At 45.1% G+C, this 18,487-nt stretch overlaps 2 protein-coding genes across 3 annotated transcripts in view; one reads left to right on the top strand and one right to left on the bottom strand.

The window, feature by feature from the left end:
- The window catches only part of Eipr1 (EARP complex and GARP complex interacting protein 1), a 113,720-nt gene extending 97,735 nt beyond the window's left edge, over positions 1–15,985 (bottom strand). Inside the window, 3 exon segments of the mRNA NM_001012192.1 lie at positions 727–859; positions 7,151–7,234; positions 15,873–15,985. Coding sequence (NP_001012192.1) covers positions 727–859; positions 7,151–7,234; positions 15,873–15,914 — 259 coding nt within the window. The 5' untranslated portion in view covers positions 15,915–15,985.
- A 1,494-nt stretch (positions 15,986–17,479) lies between these two features.
- The window catches only part of Trappc12 (trafficking protein particle complex subunit 12), a 72,248-nt gene continuing 71,240 nt past the window's right edge, over positions 17,480–18,487 (top strand). Inside the window, exon 1 of one of the 2 annotated variants that reach the window (XM_087553184.1) lies at positions 17,480–17,584. The gene's annotated coding sequence lies outside the window, so the exon portion shown is untranslated. 2 annotated transcript variants of the gene reach the window in all.

Below are 18,487 nucleotides of genomic sequence, written 5' to 3'. Positions count from 1 at the left end.
AAACACTGAGCCATCTCTCCAGCCCCTCATCAAACATTTTTTAAAACTGGGAATAAGAGACTATATTTAAAATAAAGACAGATTGGCTTGAAGTGAGACAGAAACAAGTGAACAAAGAGAATCCTATGGAGGCTAACCAAAAGGTTCTAGAAGTGGGTTTCCTGGGAACCACCTATCAGAAAGTGATACACTCTGTGATATGGGATGAGCTTTTCCCCTGAAACCACCATCAGGAAAGTCCAAGACAGCAAGGCGAATTGAGGGAGAAGTGAGGTCAACTCACTGACTGACTGACAGAAATGTTGACGGTCCCAGAGACTGGAGCACTAGGCTGGCAGGTGGAGGCCTGCCAGGCACATGGATACACATCGAACATGCATACAAAGCATCACTGCTGCCAGAGAGAACTGTGTGGCAGCTGATGACACTCTATGTCCCCAAAATCAGACAGTAGGAAGGAGGCAAGTCGCTCCCATGCTGTGACTTATATGACTTATACCAGAGCAGAGACCCCCACTCCCTCTCAGGACCCCTCGGGTGCAGTGCTCCTGAAACAGCACCCAACCCTGAATCACAAACACCTACTCCCAGTGTCACAGTGTGTTCAGATAGCACCTGGTGAATGGTCACAGCTTCTACACATAGACCCATTAGCAATATAAAACCACTGTCACATGACCCCCCTCCCCCAGCTAACACATGCAGAACAATAAGCACAGCACTTACTTTTGTTGTAGCAGGTGGCCAGGACACCTTTATCTGCTGGGCTGGCACTGATGTGCCAGATCTCACCGGCTTGATGGAGGAGGACATTTTTATTTATAATGTTATTTTCGTCATCAAAGTCTATGATGTGGATCTACAAAAGCAAGCAAGGGACAATCAGCAGCTCAAATGGCTTTCTTGGCACCTTAATAAGCACCATGACTATAAAGAACCAAGTGCAAACTTCATGGCACCTACACCTTTGAACAGTACACACCCCTGTGGCTTAGTTCTCACTGAGCCCCTTCCCAAAGGCAGAGTGACAAGTCCCCATGCAGTGCTTCCACAGTACCAAGCTGCAGTATGCTGCCAGCGGATCTTCTCCAGTCTAAATTCCTAAGGTGCTAAAACCTCTACTCTCAAGAGGCTTGGGGGCAAGGGCATGCTAGTGTCAACCTGTCAGATTCCCAGATCTGGTCTATGGGTGTGACAAAGATGGGAAGCGGAACAGTCTAGAGTGACCATGGGGCTGCTGCCCAGTGAGGTCCAGAGTGACCATGGGGCTGCTGCCCAATGGGACTGGGTAACCATGGGGGCTGCTGTCCAGTGGGCACCAGGTGAACTACGCCTAGTCCCTCTACGTTGGGCAAGACTCTACTCAAGGGAGCAGAGACTGAGGTGGGATGAGACTGTATTTTAGCACATTTCTGGTTTATTTAAAAATGAGGCCAACAGATCAGCACCTATGGCTCTACCCTATTAATTACAACAGAGTTAAATTTAGGTCTCTGAGGGAGAAAGTTAATGATGCCATCTCCACGCTTTTCTGGAAAAAAATTTAGAGAAACTGAAATGGTTTTCATACTCAATCTCTCTGTTCTATACGCAAGCCAGTAGAGAACACTTATTTTTAAAATATACATATTCTATGAAAATAACATGGATCTGCACAGATTTCTTCCAAGAAAGCTCTCCAGTGGCACTGATTACTGTAATGAAAGAGTCAAAGCCACCTCGATGCCTGGGACAAATTCAGCCAGTACTTGGCTGTGGCAGAACCCCAGGAAGCTATTTAGTACCTGGTAGACTATTTAGCAACATGGAAAGTTGTCCATAACATAGATTTAAGGAAAAGGAACATAAAAAGAACTACATAAACATGACACCCACTCTTGTTTTAAAAAGTACAAGTGTCCCCAGCCAAGTGGGAACAAAAGGACTCATTCCTGAGGTGGGGGCCACAGCCTTTGCCTTTGAATCTCTGTGCTCTGTATTTTTAATGGTTTTCCTCATGACTACTATGTGTTACAGTGGCTACCAGAGCAACAGTAAAGTGTTTACACAATAGCTAACACATTTGTGTGGTACAGCTTCAGAAGGTCCGTTGTTTAACCAGGATTCTTCCTCCTCTTCAGGAGACCTCTATACTCATCAGGGCAGAATCCTAAGATAGCCAGTGCCAGCCACATACAATGCTAACCAGGTCAGTTAGCACAAACAAACCCAGCACACATGGGTACAGTCCCCACCCCTGGGGGAGACTAGGCCATAACCACCCTTTTACACAGTGTCTGTGAGTTTCTCTCTACTCTCAAGCTCAGTTCAAAAGCAGATGAGAAATGTAAGGTAATAGACCGGACACAGTATGGCTGCTGAGGGCTGTGGATATTGGACAAAACAACAAACCAAAAGTGGGTAGCATATTTATCTCTCCCACCTCAATACTCACAAAATTTTTGAGTAATAATGCAATAAAATTTTTTCAGCCATGCATATGCCTTTAATCCACAGCACTTGGGAGATAGGAGCAGTTCTTTGTGAGTTCAAAGACAGCCTGGTCTACATAGCAAGTTCTAAGCCAGCCAGGGCTATAAAGTGAGATCCTGTCTCAAAAAGTTAAGTCAAAAGCAGGGTCGCAAGACAGTTCATAGATTTCACCACACCTGATGACCTGAATTTGATCCCTGGAACTGAGATGGAGGAAGGAAAGATTAGACTCCTATGGTTGTCCTTGACATCCACACATACAATAAATAAATAAAAGCAGGGTTGGGAAGATGGCTTGGTAATAGAAGTGCCTGCCAGACAAGCATGAGGACCTGAGTTCAGATCCCTAGAACCCACTACAAAGCCAGGTGTGATGGACTAGAGAGATGGCTCAGTGATTAAGAGCACTGACTGCTCTTCCAGAGGTCCTGAGTTCAATTCCTAGCAACCACGTGATGGCTCATAACCATCTGTAATGAGATCTGATGCCCTCTTCTGGTGTGTTTAAAGACAGCTACAGTGTACCTATATATAATAAATAAATCTTTAAAAAAATTAATTTAAAAAAAAGCCAGGTATGACTACATGCGCCTGTAACCAACACAGTGTGGTGGAGACAGGAACCCCACAACTTGCTGTGCAATGGGGGAAGTGTGCTAAGTACAGTAGATCCTGTCTCAATAGGGTGGAGGGTGATTAGACACTCAACGTCCACCGCTTCCTCCACATGTATACACAGGTACAACACCCACACCCACACCCACACTCACCAAAAGCTACCCTCTTAAGAGCGGCTAGACTCCAGTGTTGTACCCTGGGGATCCTCCCACACCAGTGCTGCCTTTCCCAGTCTTTCACAGAACTGCCCCAGCTGCAGAGTGTGACCCCTCCAGCCCCTCACTAGCTTCCCTTGCCTGAAGCCCTTACCACAGCCAGCTCTCAACTCACAGTTCAGTGAGAATGACAGCCCTTCTGGGATATGGCTGGAAAGGCAGGCCATTTCATAGTCATGTCTCACTAATTTTCTCAATCCCAATTAAAGTCAGCAACACTGGTTGCTGGTGATCAAACCTGGACTCTCTCCAAGAGCAGCCAGTACTCCTTATCATTGAGCCACCTCTCCAACCCCAAATAGAGCATTTTAAAAAGAAATTATGCAAAACATCAACACACATAAAATAAAAATAAATCACTTCTATAAAGAAGAAAGACATTATGGGGGGAGGCGGGTACATAATCAATATACATCAGATGAGATCAACGTTCTCAGACAGCAAAGAGCAGGACTCACAGAGGCAAGAAAGCAAGGTAGGCATGGCAGGGGACTGGTTATCTTGGTCTCTGTCTCTCCCGATAGGGGATCACACTTTCAGACTGCACCAGGTACACAATCCCAGGAAAAGTAAGCAGCAGCCAATCCTGGGGTGCTCTAGCAGTCCTGATGAAACAGACTGTGGGAAATCCTTGACCTAAGCCCACCAGAAGCATAAGCAGACCCATCATGCTCCACTGCATCCCAACTGTGGGCTGTGGTGCAATTGCAAAACAAGGTGACTATGGTGGTTTGGATTTGCTTGGGCCAGGGAGTGACTGGCAGGCACTATTAGGAGGTATGGTCTTGTTAGGGTAGGTGTGGCCTTGTTGGAGGAAGTGTATCACTGAGCTTTGAGAGACCTTCTCCTAGCTGCCTGGAAGCCAGTCTTCTCCTGTTTGCCTTCAGAGCAAGATATGGAACTCTCAACTTCTTCTCCAGTGCCATGTCTGCCTAGATGCTGCCATGTTTCCTGCCTTGATAACAGACTCAAACTCTGAGCCTGTAAGCCAGCTACAATTAAATGTTGTCCTTTACAAGAGTTGCTTTGGTCGTGGTGTCTCTTCACAGCAATGAAACCCTAAGACAGTGACACAAAAGCCTATGGAAAGCTCTGGGGTACCGGCCTCAAGTCCTCTAGCAGACAAATTTGCAATGGGTTTTGAGCCAGACCTCTCTGATATCTAGCCCAACAAGCCCAAGGGATCCACTATGGTAAGTTATACAATGAGCTCCAGGCACAAGAGCCCGGATATTATCATTTCCATAGGAGAAACGAATATCTGATTTGATGGCCTAGAAATAAAACAAATGCCAAAGAAAATCTAGGTCGTTATAAGATTTCCTTGTAAAGTAAACAAATGTATTTTTTATATTAGAAATAATCATGGGAACTAGAAAGAGCTCAGTCATTAAGAGTGTGCACTGCGCTTGCAAAAGACCTGGGCATCTCTGGGCTTCTCAGGCTTCATTCACAGGCACATGCACACACACAGATACATACACATATAAGTCATTAAAAATAAATCCAAAAAAATAAAATTGTTGCCAAGTTGTCTGACCTTCCTCAACATAAAGTCATCTGTGACAACTGTTTAGTGACAGGGTGACAGGTATTAAATGGTCCTTAGTCCTCGGAAAATGCCCAGTGAACATCACAGTAGAGAAGAATGAAGCAGAGAAAAACAGACACAGAAAACAACCAACGATAACTCTAGAGTAGGAGCCCCACCACTGAAGGGACACATCCCAGAGAACGGATAAGAGTAGAGTCAACGGCTGCTTCCAAGCCAGGGAAGAAGGAAGGGGAAGGGGTCACATGGGCACAGCTGGGAAGGATGAAGGCTCAGAAACCCTGGGAAGGAAGGACGCTGAGAGTGTTCACATAGTCTTTTCATGTCAGATTCAGAGACCACAAACACATCTTTTTTTTTTTTTTTGAAGAAACTCTATTTTGTACATATGAGTGTTTTTGCCTGAATGTGTTTCTGTATGTTTCTAATGCCCAAAGCAGTCAGAAAGGGGTGTCAGATTCCCTGGAATGAGAGCTACCCATGGTTGTAAGCTACCATATGAGTGCTATGAACCAAACCCAGGTTCTCTGGAAGAGCAGCCAGTGATCTAAAACTCTAAGCCATCTCTCCATATCTCCCACCCACGCACTTTAGAAAAAGTTTTAACTATATTTTGTCAGTCCCCTATTTATACATTATAAGTATGTGTGTACATACATGTGTGTGAGTGTGAGTTTGTACATGTGAGCACAGAGAATGAATACTAGCCCACTAGGGTGATGGGGGCAGGGGAGGTCACCACTCAAAATAAACATTTTGTTACTTCCAACCTAACATTTGCATATTTTTATATTCTGACTGCTTCTGACTTTTCCTGAGTACCATTGTAGTTATTGTTCTTTATTTACAAAACTTTTTCTAGGTTTTGGATACAGAAATTGCAGGTTAAGTAACAGAAATGTTCACTTACAGAAGCTCTATCTAGAAATGACTGTGCCATTTTTAAACGCTTCAGCGGTATGCAAGAGTGACAATTTCACCATGCCTACCCAGCACCACTATTTGTCAACAGCTGTTAATGCTACCTCCTGGGTGAAAATATCAAGTGGGCAGAGGCCTTCTACCACGACTAACGTGGCCTTACAAACCTTTTCCCAGTGTCAAAGATAATGAAATTTTCATGATATTTGTGGTCTCTCTGTGAGGTTCATAGAGCAGGCCTGTTTATTTCCATTTTTATAATGAAGAAAATGAAGTCCAGCAAAGTTAATCCATTTGTTAAAGGTCATATGGTTAGTACTAAGCCACAAACTGACTTCAGATACCCTATGCGTTCACTGCAGTGTCCACAGAAGCAAACGGGTTTCTCCTTGTTGAAATGGGATCATGACCTAATCCAGGCTTAATTACACATAGTACCAGGAGCAGTGAGAAACGGCCCAATGATCAAGTCCCCAGACTGCTTCTTAATCACTCATACAGTAAAACCTGTATCACCACAGAAACAAAGCAAACTGCAGAAACAACTAAACAGGGCTAGGAAGATGGCACAGTCCTAAAACTGTATGCTGCATGATCATGAAGACCTGAGTTTGGGTTGCCCACATCCACATAAAAGCCAGCAGTGATAGCACAAACCTATGATCCTAGCACTAGAGAGGTAGAGACACAGACAGATCTCTGGAGTCATGAACCTGACCAAATCAATGAGCTCTAGGTTTAAGGAGCTCAGCGTACAAGGTACTGCCTGGCATGGCGGTGCATCTCTAATCTCAACACTCAAGAGGCAGAGACAGGCAGATCTCTTGAGTTTGATATACACAATTCCAGGCCAGCCAGACTACAGAATAAGATATCTTACTCTGTTACTTATTTATACACATAGAGAGAGACAGGTGGGAAGGGAGAGGGTGGGAGAGAAGGGAGAGGGAGAAAAATACAGACAAGAGGGACAGAGAGACAGAGAGACATAGAGACAGAGACAGCAACAGGTAGAAAATACATTTGAAGAAAATACCCAAAGCAACCTCTGACTTCCACATACACATACACCTATGCGTGTACACACACACACACACACACACACACACACACACACACACACACGTACATACACCATGCACACACATAAAGAAAAAACAATAAACAGAATATTTAAATTATTGTAATCAATCATTATACATAGTTGGGTAATAGTTATGCCTTGGAAATATATATTTAAACCTAATGAAAATTTTGTTTGTGTGGCATTAAATTTTTTTAAATGTTGTTTGAAAAAATCAAGAGCAAGATGGATATGAAACTAAGAATAAGCTTCGTAATTAACATGTATACATTTGTCAAAAATAGTTACCTGATTATCATATTTAAGAGACTGCGTCCCAACCAAGAAGCGAATGGCATCTGTTTCCGCAGTTTGAGGTGTTAGAGCACGTGCCTGAGGAGGGAAGAAATGCATACACATTTATGAAGTTAGGCTTAATAGACACAGAAAAGTCAGCTTATCTCATCTGCTGAGATGAAGGATAAATCAGCAGTGTCTAGAGGCGACTGCACACTCCTAACACAATTGCACTTCAAATCTGTACGTGAAATAACTCTAAGTGGGCACTAATCTAAGCAATAAAGATACAAATTATTTACACAGTGATAGTTAAGTTGTGCAATAAAACCACCATGTCAGCAATAAATAGATTGGTTCAACAAATTATACTTCATCAAAACAACACAGCAGAGAAGGCTTCCAGCAATGCAATGCAGGTAGTTTAAGCCAAGTTCCCTGCAGAGAACTAGAAAAGCAACACAAAATACAGTCTGCCTCAAGGCCTCCAAAGTGTGTCAAGAAGCACAGGATCTGGCTACTCTGCTCCTGCAGGCTTAAGTCTGAGGGAAGCTGTGACAGGATAGGAGGCTTAGAATACAAACAAGCAGGGGCAGGGTCCACCACCAAAACACTGGAACAGATCTCACCACACGGGGACACAGTAGTGGGGAGCAGAATTGTAACAAGAGGGCTGGCACACATTGAAAGTGCATGCTCTCAATCCGTGATCTAACAAACAGACCACTACTCCCAGGCGAGGGAAAACTGCCGGCAGTGAGACCTCCACAGGAAGGGAACATCCACAGCTATCATGCAGAAACCTAACCTTCAATTAAACTATGTCATTTCACAGTAAGACAAAACCACAGGGGCAGAATAAGAAGAGAAAATGGAAAAGAAGGGCAGGCAGTCCAAATGGCCCATTCTCTAATCTTACGGTGTGTGTACCTGGAAAGGTGGAACTCAGGCATCTGCTACAGGCCTGTCATTTAAGGGCCTGACTAGGCTTTATACCACGCACCCCAGTTGAGCAACTAGAGCTGCAAGTTGTCTCTGGAGAGTGGAATGGCCGTGGGCAAGGTGCCTCTGCAGGTGAAGCCACCGCCAGCTACAGGACCCAGCTAAGAGCTACCAGCCACCACCAAGCTCAGAAGCTGCCAGCCCTCCTGAAGGTGAAGTCTAGGAAACTTGGGACAGCATAAACTGCAGCAACTGTGCTTAGAGCATTCATAATAAAAAACAACATTTTAAGTTTTACACTTTGAGAAAAAAAAAAAAAGATTACCCAACTCTGACTGGTCCCTCGAGCTTAGAAACTAACTCAGTCTTCCTGTGTAATCATTACTAGGACCCAGGCCAAAGCCCTGGAACTTACACCTTATTTCCTACTATAGGTACAATAATGGCCCATTAAAATGTCTACATCCTGATTCCTAGATATATAAGGACTAAGTCAAGGACTAGGGGAGGGAGAACGTCCAGGTTGTTATTCACACATGCTCAAAACCAGGACAGCTCTTGTGGCTGCAGTCACAGATGCATGGAAAGAAAGCAGAGTCAGAGGCAAGCTACAGAGGGGACCTCTATCAACCCTCCAGTTTCATTTGCTCCTACTTGCATGTGGCACTGAATGCCCATGATTCCATGCATAGGGGTCATGAGTTCAAGGCCATCCTGGGCTACACAATGAGACCCTCCCTTGGATATTGAGAAGAAGGGACCAGCCAACCTGGAGGTCACGCAGCTAAACCACACATTATTAGTTTGCCAGAGATGACAGCTCTGCGGTGTGGGGTTACAAGTTTCCTCTCCCACCACACTGAGATGTTACTCTTTACTCCAAGTACAGCTTTCCATGGGTGATTAGAGCAGAGAAAGGGGTTAGGGTCAGTCTCCTGGGCAGCCTTGCCTTTAGGCCAGATTCTATTATGCTCTGCATAGACACATTGGTCACTGGTAAGTATTTTGTCCAAACTGTAATGTGAGGTTTATTTGACCTAAACTTAAGTCTCTCTCCTCCCACTTCAACGTTAAAGATTCTTAAGCACCATTGACTGTGACTGGATACTCCAGGCCATGGAAGGAGGGACGAGAGGAGACACCCTGTGTTCCTGGAAGATCTCCTCATTCTCAGAGAAAAAAAAATGGATATTCCTGTGTGTCTCAGCTTCTCCTCATCATTCACATTATGGTCCTTTTAGACAAGAGATGTGATTTATGAACAAAGCTCCCTCCCTCCTTTCCTTTTATGTTCTTTACCCTTAACACTTCTCTCAGACACTGGGTTTTCATAGGATGAGCCTCCAATAACACTGACAGTAGCTTAGGAAGGACCTAGGTAATTGCAAGGACTCGGGCAGCTCTAAAGATGGAGGAAGGAGCCATGGGCCCAGGAATGAGGGTACAACTCGATGCTGGAAAGACAGGGCTACAGACACTCACACGGAGTCACCCCAAAATGACAAAGACCCCAGCAAATAGGTTTTAGTTGACAGAGGCCTGTATCAGGATTCTCACATTGGGAAAGGTGGAAGCCTCTACATTTCTGTAATTTGTCACAGCAGTAACAAGAAGGCCCTCCCTCACCAAGCTCACCACTGACCATGGCAGCTCTCTCACAGTAGCCTGCTTCCTGACTTACTATATATGTAGTTAGTTAGCTCGTTAGTTTTTTTCTCCTTTTTTTTTTAAATCAGCAAGAGAAAGAGCTTAACAACTGTCTTGATCATTTAGTCTGTACTGTTTTCACAATTGGTACAAATTTTAGATTTTAGAAGATCAACCCACACTGCCTCTGTGTCCCCACCCTTCCCTAGGGACAGCAACACAAAACTCAACTGATAGTGTATTTAAATAAAATGGAGGAACTACCTGTTCAGGGTGACACACACACACTGTAACATCTGGAAAAGGTGATCGTCCACTCAACAGGCAAAGCAGGCTAAGGATGCATGTCCACTCTTGCCTCCCCTTCTGCACACTTGGAGGGACATTTGGACAGTCTTAAACAAGTTTACGAAACGGTTAATCCTTTGTAGATCTAGAAATCTGCACAGACATGTACCAAAACTGGGGCCTATCAGTAACACCCCAGAACCTTTGAGCTTTATGTACCTTTTAAAAACCTAGTTTAGGTCACACTGACCGTTGAAAGGAAGAAGGCAGTTACCAAAGCTAGAACTCAGGCTCACCCAGGTGGGAAGAAAACAGGGGATGGGCTCCACCTTTAGTACACATTGTGTACAGATTAGTACACAAAGACCTTCAGATGCAACTTGAGGTCACACAAATGATACAAGGCCTAGAGTACCCAAAAATAGGCAGGGAGAGGACCCAGCTGAGAGGGAATGCCTATTTCACATTAAACGTCTTTTCTGCATTTCAAGTTGACCACAGCAGGCTGATGTATGTATGTGTTTCCTTCTCTACAGGTGCCATCAAAGTGTCCAAGAAGTGCAAGGTCTAAAGGCATCACTATAGAAGACAAACAGCTAGAAAGATCGAAAGACAGACTGGTGTTGTACTAATTATCAAAGACATTGGCATAGACCACAGTAACAGGTAAACATTTAACAAAATCACCCTCTGGCTCAACATAAAGCAGAAAAGAAGATACCCCAATACCATCATTTTACAAAAGAAGGAAATCAAAATTATGTGACCTCCAGTAGCAGCCATTGTAAAAATGAAGGGCAATTCCAGCGTGCAGACATTCCTGGGTGAAGACGATAGGCAGGCACACAGGTCTCCTCTCACATCACACAAGCTACTAATGGTGCACTGGAAAGGTGTCCCAGAGGGGACAGAAAATGGAGTTCAGGGATCAAGCAGACAGAATTCCAAATGGCATTACTGACCTGGGGGTATTTTCTTCAATCTCATACAATGCATGGTTGTTTTTGTTTGTTTGTTTTGTTTTGTTTTTAGAAAAACAGAGAAGTGAAATCATTGTCACAAACAAATGTGAAATGTGTCTACAAAAGTCTTGAGCATATGTAAAGTAAGACCCTCTCCCTTTCAGGAGAGGCTATTTGTTAAGCAGAATCACTGAGATCGTTTCGCTCCAGCCGTTCTGGTCAGATCTCTTGCCGTCTGTGGCCCAGACTTTTCATTAGCAGAGAGAAGATAAAAACTTTGCAAGATCAAAAGACAAACTGGTATAGGATTAATGTCAAAGACACTGGCCCAGAACACAGTAGTAACAAGTTAGCACTCAACAAAATCACCCTCTGGTTCAACACTAGGTAGAAAACTTAAGTATGATCACTTAGGGAAGAAGTTCCAAAATTAAGTGGCCTGCGTTATCAGTTTGGTCTGGTTGGAAAGACAGTCTCACAGGTCCACTGAGCACATTCTAAGTCCAAGTTATTTTCAAATGTTGATTCATATATGTGAGTGTGTCTGTGTGAGAGGAAACCAAATATGAAGGAGTGCCTATGTCACCAGAACAAGGAATCAGATTCCCTGGAGTCACAGGCACTGAGAGTTACTCAACATGGTGCTAGGAACCAAGCTGGTATAAGTACTTCTAACCACTGAGCCATCTTTCCAGCCCCAAGATCAAGTCCTTATAATGGGTCACAGGCATTTCCACAAGCTTAGTCTTGGCCCACTCTCCTGCTTCTGGGATGGAGATGGGAAGACGGTATGGATGTCATTGCCATTCAATAGATAAAGATACTAAAGACATTAAATGAATTAGCTTCTGCCCCAAAGCTAAAAAAGAAAAAATAATAACAATAACAAAACCCAAACTTTCATTCCTAGGTCCGGCTGTCTCTAGAGGTCTAGAACAGGTAACATACGTGTCTGTAGTTAGAATAGCAGCCTTCTTTCTTTCTTTCTTTCTTTCCAGATTTATTTATTTATTTATTTATTTATTTATTTATTTATTTATTTAATATATGTGAGTACACTCTTCAGACACACCAGAAGAGGGAATCAGATCCCACGACAGACGGTGTAAGTCACCACGTGATTGATGGGAACTGAACGCTGGATCTCTGGGAGAGCAGTCAGTGCTCTTCCCACTGAGCCATCGCTCCAGTCCTTACAGCTACCTTTCTTCATTCCATGTGTCCTCTCATTCTTATGTAGACAGGCTTTGGCATGTTTCTTATGAGATTTCTAGTCACTGGTCTCCATGAAGTAAATCAAGCCAATAACAGAAACTGGAACCGAGGAAGAATCAAGACAATGGCAGACAACAGTCACCGGGACCTACAGGCGTGCACAGCACTCACTCGGGAAACTTGGCATCTTATCCGGCTACTTACTGTTTGAAATGCATGGTTAACTACACAGCAGACAGCCAACTGCAGCTAAAAGCAGTAGTCTTGAAAGGGTAATGCTAACTTAGAGAAACGGCAAGGTAGGAGTTGTGCTGTACCAAAGAACAGGGCCAGGCTAGCCTTTTCTTGCATACAGCAGACTCTGAGCAGCCCCCTTGCCAAAGCAGCAGGGCAGAAAGTCGGAAAAAACGATGGAGCACAGGTGACTGAAGGAGCAGAGAAAGGAAAGAAGGAAGAAAAGAAGAGTAAAAATGCATATACTGAGGAGCCACCCGATTAAAGTCGTGCCTCGGTGGTGGAGTACTTGACTACCATGCAGGAGGCTCCATATTCCATTCCAGCACACAGAAATCAACTCACCAACTGAACCCACAAGTCCAGTCCACAGAAACACCTCTGCCCTGGGCATGATGTGTGGAGTGCACAGAAGCTGCAACTTGTCTGTTTCCACCTCTGCTGTGATCCAGGGCACACAAAAAGCCTGGCACCCAGTAGGCACTAAGTAGTTACTTGATGTCCTAACCAGTTTCTGGTCAACTAGACGCAAGCTAAAACTACCTGGGAAGAACTTCAACTGACAAAATGCTTCAAACAGATCTGCCTTCAGGCAAGTCTGGGATGCATTTCCTTGATTAACGATTGCTGTGGCAATGCCACCCTTGGACAGGTTCCTGGGTGATACAGGAAAGGCAGCTGGCCATGAATTTGAGAGTAAGCCAGTAAGCGCCACTACTTCACTGTCTCTATTTCAGTTCCTGCCTACACCGTCCTGCCTTGAGTTCCACCCCGACTTCCCTTCATAATGCACCCATGAGATGAAATTAAGCCTGTCCTCCCCATGTCCCCTTTGGTTGTGGTGTTTATCACAGCAATAGAAAAGCACGCTAAGCTGGGTGGTGGTGGCGGCGTGTGCCTTCAATCCCAGCACTTAGGGGACAGAGGCAGGTGTTTCTCTGAGTTTAAGGCTGCCTGGTCTACAGAGGTGAGTTCCAGAACAGCCAGGGCTACACAAAGAAACCCTGTCATAGGTTGGGGGAAGATGGCGGAGAAGGGAGGACAACAGCCTAGCTAAAACATTTGTCAACTGAATAGTGACTAGATCCACCAGGAAAACATGTCACGAAAACTTATCTCAAAAGAAAGAAGGCCTGGAGAGATGGCTCGGGGGTGAAGAATACTTGTCGCACTTACAGAGAACCTAGGTTCAATTCCTAGCACCCAAATGGTAGCTCACAACCATCTGTGACTCCAGTTCCAAGGGATCCGAGGCGCCCTTCTGGCTTCTGTAAGCACATGTAGTGCACAGACATACAAGCAAGCAAAATCCACAGAAAATAAAAATAAATCTAAAAAAGAGAGAAAGAAAGAAAGAAAGAAAGAAAGAAAGAAAGAAAGAAAGAAAGAAAGAAAGAAAGAAAGGTAAGAAGCCTGAATAGCTACTACCAGGAACTACACTAAAACCATGATGACGTGAGAGTAGAAAGCTGGGAAAGTAGCACCATGCTGTTCCAGCTACTCCAAAGCCTGACACATGGGACCTCCCCCGTCTGATGAAGCCATCCTACCGAGACAATCACATGCTGACAAGAACAAGAAGCTTCTAGAGAAGTGTCAGTAAGTAAGCTGGATCGAGCACGGGAATCCCTTCCCAGTGTTCAGGGATTACCCAAAATCTAGAAAACTGTTCCTGTAAGTAGCCATAAAGATGGAAAAACAATGTGCTGAAAGCCAGCTCAGCAGCTAGGAGGGCTTGCTGCTCATGGAGAGGATCCAGCATCCACATCTGGTGGCTCACGGCCATCTGTAACTCCAATTCTAGGGAACTGAAAGCCCTCTTCTCACCTTCCTGGGCACCAGGCACACATGTGGGGCACATGCATGCATCCAGGGAAAACGCTCATATGCACACAATTAAAATAAATCTTTAACAAAAAAAAAAACCTGAAAAGCATACATCTGTGGGAAGTCATAAGTACACGGGTTTCCTCAGGAAGCAGCAGGCTGATTCTGGCACAGACCCTGTAGCATTTTCTGAATCCTCCCAGCAGTGTTTCTGAAACTCCCACTGAGCTTTTCCCTGGCAAAAGATTGCTGCACCCTGACTTTGAGTGTCACTTCTTTGCGCAGATTTTAAGTCAACCTCCCCCTGTCCACTTCTGCCATTTTGCACTCATATATCAGGCATGCCTGAGCTTGGAGCCTATCTGTTGGTAGTACACAGAGCAATCTGAACACAGTTCATTGAACATGTGTGTGTGCTGTCTCAGTTAAGTCAGGCTTGCCTGCCCACTTTGAGCCTAGAGGTTTACACTGATTACTGGGGCTATACATCTCATTTATAAACCATCACAGTTCATGGACAGGCATCCTTGAGATAAACTGAAACATCTTCCAGTAACTTCCACTTGTACTTAGGTTTCAACAGGAACACTAAAAATTGACCCTGAACATATTCCACACATTTCTTCTCATTCTGTAAGTAAATACACTGATGTCCACATAGGATAAACACCCTCAACAGACTCAGTACATTATCTAGGCATATCCTCATTCTATTCTTTATTGTCTGACCTTAGCCTGACCCATAGGATCCCTCTATGCATCCATATTCTCATCCTTTAATCTGTAAAATGGGTATATAGAATCATCTGCATAGAGCTGACTTTCTCCTCCCATCAGAAGTCAAGGGCAACCCCACAAAGTAATCATTACAAATCTGTGTTCAAAAACACACAGTATTCAAGGATTTTATTTTTATGGAAGGATCACAAAAGAAAGGAGTGGGGGCAATGAGGCTACACTGGATTTGATCCCATCTAGATGTCAGATGTAATTCCCAGGACAACAAAGAAAATGATCGGAATAGACAAGAGTCAAAGGCAGGGAGTGTAGATTAGGCATCCTGATTCTTAGCACGGGAGCTCTGGGTACACAGAAAGGCGCTAAGAATAGCAGAAATCTCTACGAATTCTTAGCAAATCATGGTTTAGGTCTGAAGAACTCCCTTGGGAGATGGAAACCCCCATCCCACTATTGACCCGAATCTGTAAAGAGTTTAATAGCTATTGAAATAAAAAATTCATAAGAAAAAAACGCAAGTATATTCCCAACCTGAGTGAACAAAATGCTTCATAACACCCAGCCAGACAGCACTCCCCTCCCCCGAGGTCCCTCTTTGACGCTCTTGTTTTGAGCAGTATCCAACACACACCTCAATGCTCAATAATTGCTACTCAAGGCCCCAGAAGTACGAGTGTAATGAAGTTACCTGAGGAGCCGAGTGTTCACCCTCTGCCATCCATGCCAGCCCTGTGCCTCACTCGGCTACACTCCCCGCACATACTCTCTCCCCAAATCCCGGCCTTGAAGCCCAGAATCCTTGGAACCAGACTTGAGTGAGCGCGCTCGCTGGTGAGGGCCAGGCTCTGCCGGCGCCGACCCTCAAACTCCGCCATGCTCACCTGAAATTCCAGCCCGTAGATCACCGGGGCGTCGTCTTCCATGATACTCTGCCTGCCGAACTACTCAAGCCTTAGAGCCGGAGTCCCGCCTCACCAGGGATCGGCCAGAACCCATTCATTCCCGGCCTAAAAATGGACTACGAGCCCGAGACCGGCTCCCTGACGGCTCACTTCCTGTTTTCTTTGCCACGTCATCAATACTCTCCTCCCCGGTGGCCAATAGCAGCTGTGCCTCTGTTCTGCGCATGCTCATTTGGGGCTCTCATGAGGGCCTGCTGCTCCTTGAGGTCCTGGGTTGGAGGGCGGGGCCAGGAACAAATGCTGCGGGGCTGTATGGCCATCAGGGCAGCGCTCTTAAGCTGTAAGATGCTCCCTGGTTCTCAGATCCTGAGCTCTAAGGAGAGCAGTTAAATTGGCATTATGGTTGGCAGTGCTTTACTCCTAAACCGTGGTCCTGGGCACCAGGGCACTGCCCAACCTACTGCCAGGACCTTTGATCCAGCCTCAGAAGCAAGCTCTTGCAAGTCCATTTAAAGATAAGCAGCTGCAAGCTTGAGTCAAGACGATAGTGATGATGTAGGTGAGCAGGGAGGTACAGCGAGCGGTGTGCACGTCGTCACACGACTACCCAGTTGTGCACAGCGACACAGCTAAGCCCACAATCTACACTATCCAGAGCATTCCGAGATGGAAAGCTGTATGTCCTGGCATGGAAAACACTGCAAGATTAGAATGAACATAGGAAATTAACTGGCCTGGTTCTATGAAGTTCTGAATCTTATGCACGCGTTTCTTCTGTGTCTGTGACTGTTGCCAGTATCTCTTGACAGCGTGACAGCAGTTTCTGTGATGCTACCATTAGCCCCAATAGTAGTCACCCACTGCCAACCCGTGTCTCACATTGACTTTCTGATAAAACCTCTCTCCACTAGTTCCTACCAATCCCAAAACTATAAAAGTTATGAGATAGCACCTGAGGCCTACAGCAGAGTGGTCCCTGCTGTGTGGTAACCCACCTACCCACTGCTTCCAAAGTGTGCTTGGCAAGTGTACGGGTTTTTGTTGTTGTTGTTGTTGTTGTTGTTGTTGTTGTTGTAAAACGTCATCAAGTTGTTATCGTGTTGGGCATAATTTAAGGTTTGGAACCTGAATCAATGTTCCCAAACTATAGTCACTCAACATTGGCTCCAGAATAAATTCTTCTCCCCTTTGAGATGAGAGCTGTCTTTTTACATTGTCAGAAGAAAAAAAAAGTGACACAAAAAAAAAAAATCAAGAAAGCAAGGTCCTTGAGCTGAGAACAGTTCTCAAACACGAGTTTAGCAAGCAAGGCTGACTTTTGACACTCCTTACTCCTCCCCACTTTACAGATGTTAGCACACATTGCCATAGACACAAGGTAGGAAATGTGGAGAATCAGCAAGCACAAAGACAAAGTTCTAGGAAAAAGCATTCTTGGTGGGTGACAGGCCCAAGGACAGATGACTTTCTTTAATCTCAGGACCATCCTCTACACAATTTGGTCCTAGGCCCCGCCCACAGCTCTTGGGCCGGAAATGCACCCGGTTTCCTTTGGAGAGCTAGCAGCTCCCGCACTGAGCATGTGCGGAAGTCGGGTCTCAGTGGCTAGAATACGCAGGCGCACAAGTGCGGGACCTTGGATCTTGAGTTTATTTCCCGTCTTCCGTCAGCTCTTCGGACCCTTTTCGCCTGTGGGTGAACGGACCTCAGGGGCGGGTGGCAGGTGAGGAGCGGGTCGCAGTGAGGAGGGTCGCCGGGACCCTCGATCTTCCTACGGAGGGCGGCGTCCTCGCATAATCACCGCTCTCGGCCACGTAGAGCAGCCCCAGCAGGGGTTGATTTCTTTGGGCTTTAGCCAATTCTGAATGCTCCCTGTGGTTTTGGACAAGGCACACACCCTCCTGGCCTAGGTTTTATGTGTACAAAGTGCGGGGTCGTGAGCATGCTTAGTAGGTCCCCGCGTTATATCACCAGTTCCCATGCTATGTTTTTGTATTGCCCCAACTTTTGCTCCTGCTGTCCTCGGTCTGTCATGTCCCCACAATTAAGCACTGCAGTAAGCCAAAGTCGGGCGAAGAGATAGAGGATGGGTTGCCTTAGAGAATGAGTAGTGTTGTGTGGGCAAAGTGATTCAATCCTGTAAACCCTTCGTTCAGGAGATTGCAATAGGAAAGATTTTAAGTCTGGACTAAATAGGGAGATACCCCTACTCCTCAAAAGAAAAAAGAATAAAGTCTAAAAACTAAAACAAGAGTTGACAGGATGTCTCGGTGTCTGCCACCAGTGCTGATAGCCTGAGTTGGCACAGGGCCCACATGATGGGAGAAGAGGATTGCTTCCAGGTGATTGTCTTCTGACCATAAATACACAAATGAATAAATACAGTAAGACAAGGCGTTGGTGCTGAGCCTGTCAGCATTTGGGAGGTAGAGGCAGGAAGTTCAGGAACAAATTTAAGGCCAGTTTAGGTTACCTAAGACCTTGCTGTATAGAAACAAATTCTCACACATATTAAAAAGCTAAGTAAATGCAAAAAAAAAAAAAAAGTATCAGCCAGTGTGTAGTGAAATTGGAGTGCGCATACTGCTGTTGCA

The sequence above is a fragment of the Rattus norvegicus genome, chromosome 6, assembly GCF_021556685.1.
Source record: "Rattus norvegicus strain SHRSP/BbbUtx chromosome 6, alternate assembly SHRSP_T2T, whole genome shotgun sequence".
Lineage (NCBI taxonomy): Eukaryota > Metazoa > Chordata > Mammalia > Rodentia > Muridae > Rattus > Rattus norvegicus.
The sequence above is the reverse complement of the archived record's forward strand: the minus strand, read 5'-3'. Positions and strand labels throughout refer to the sequence as shown.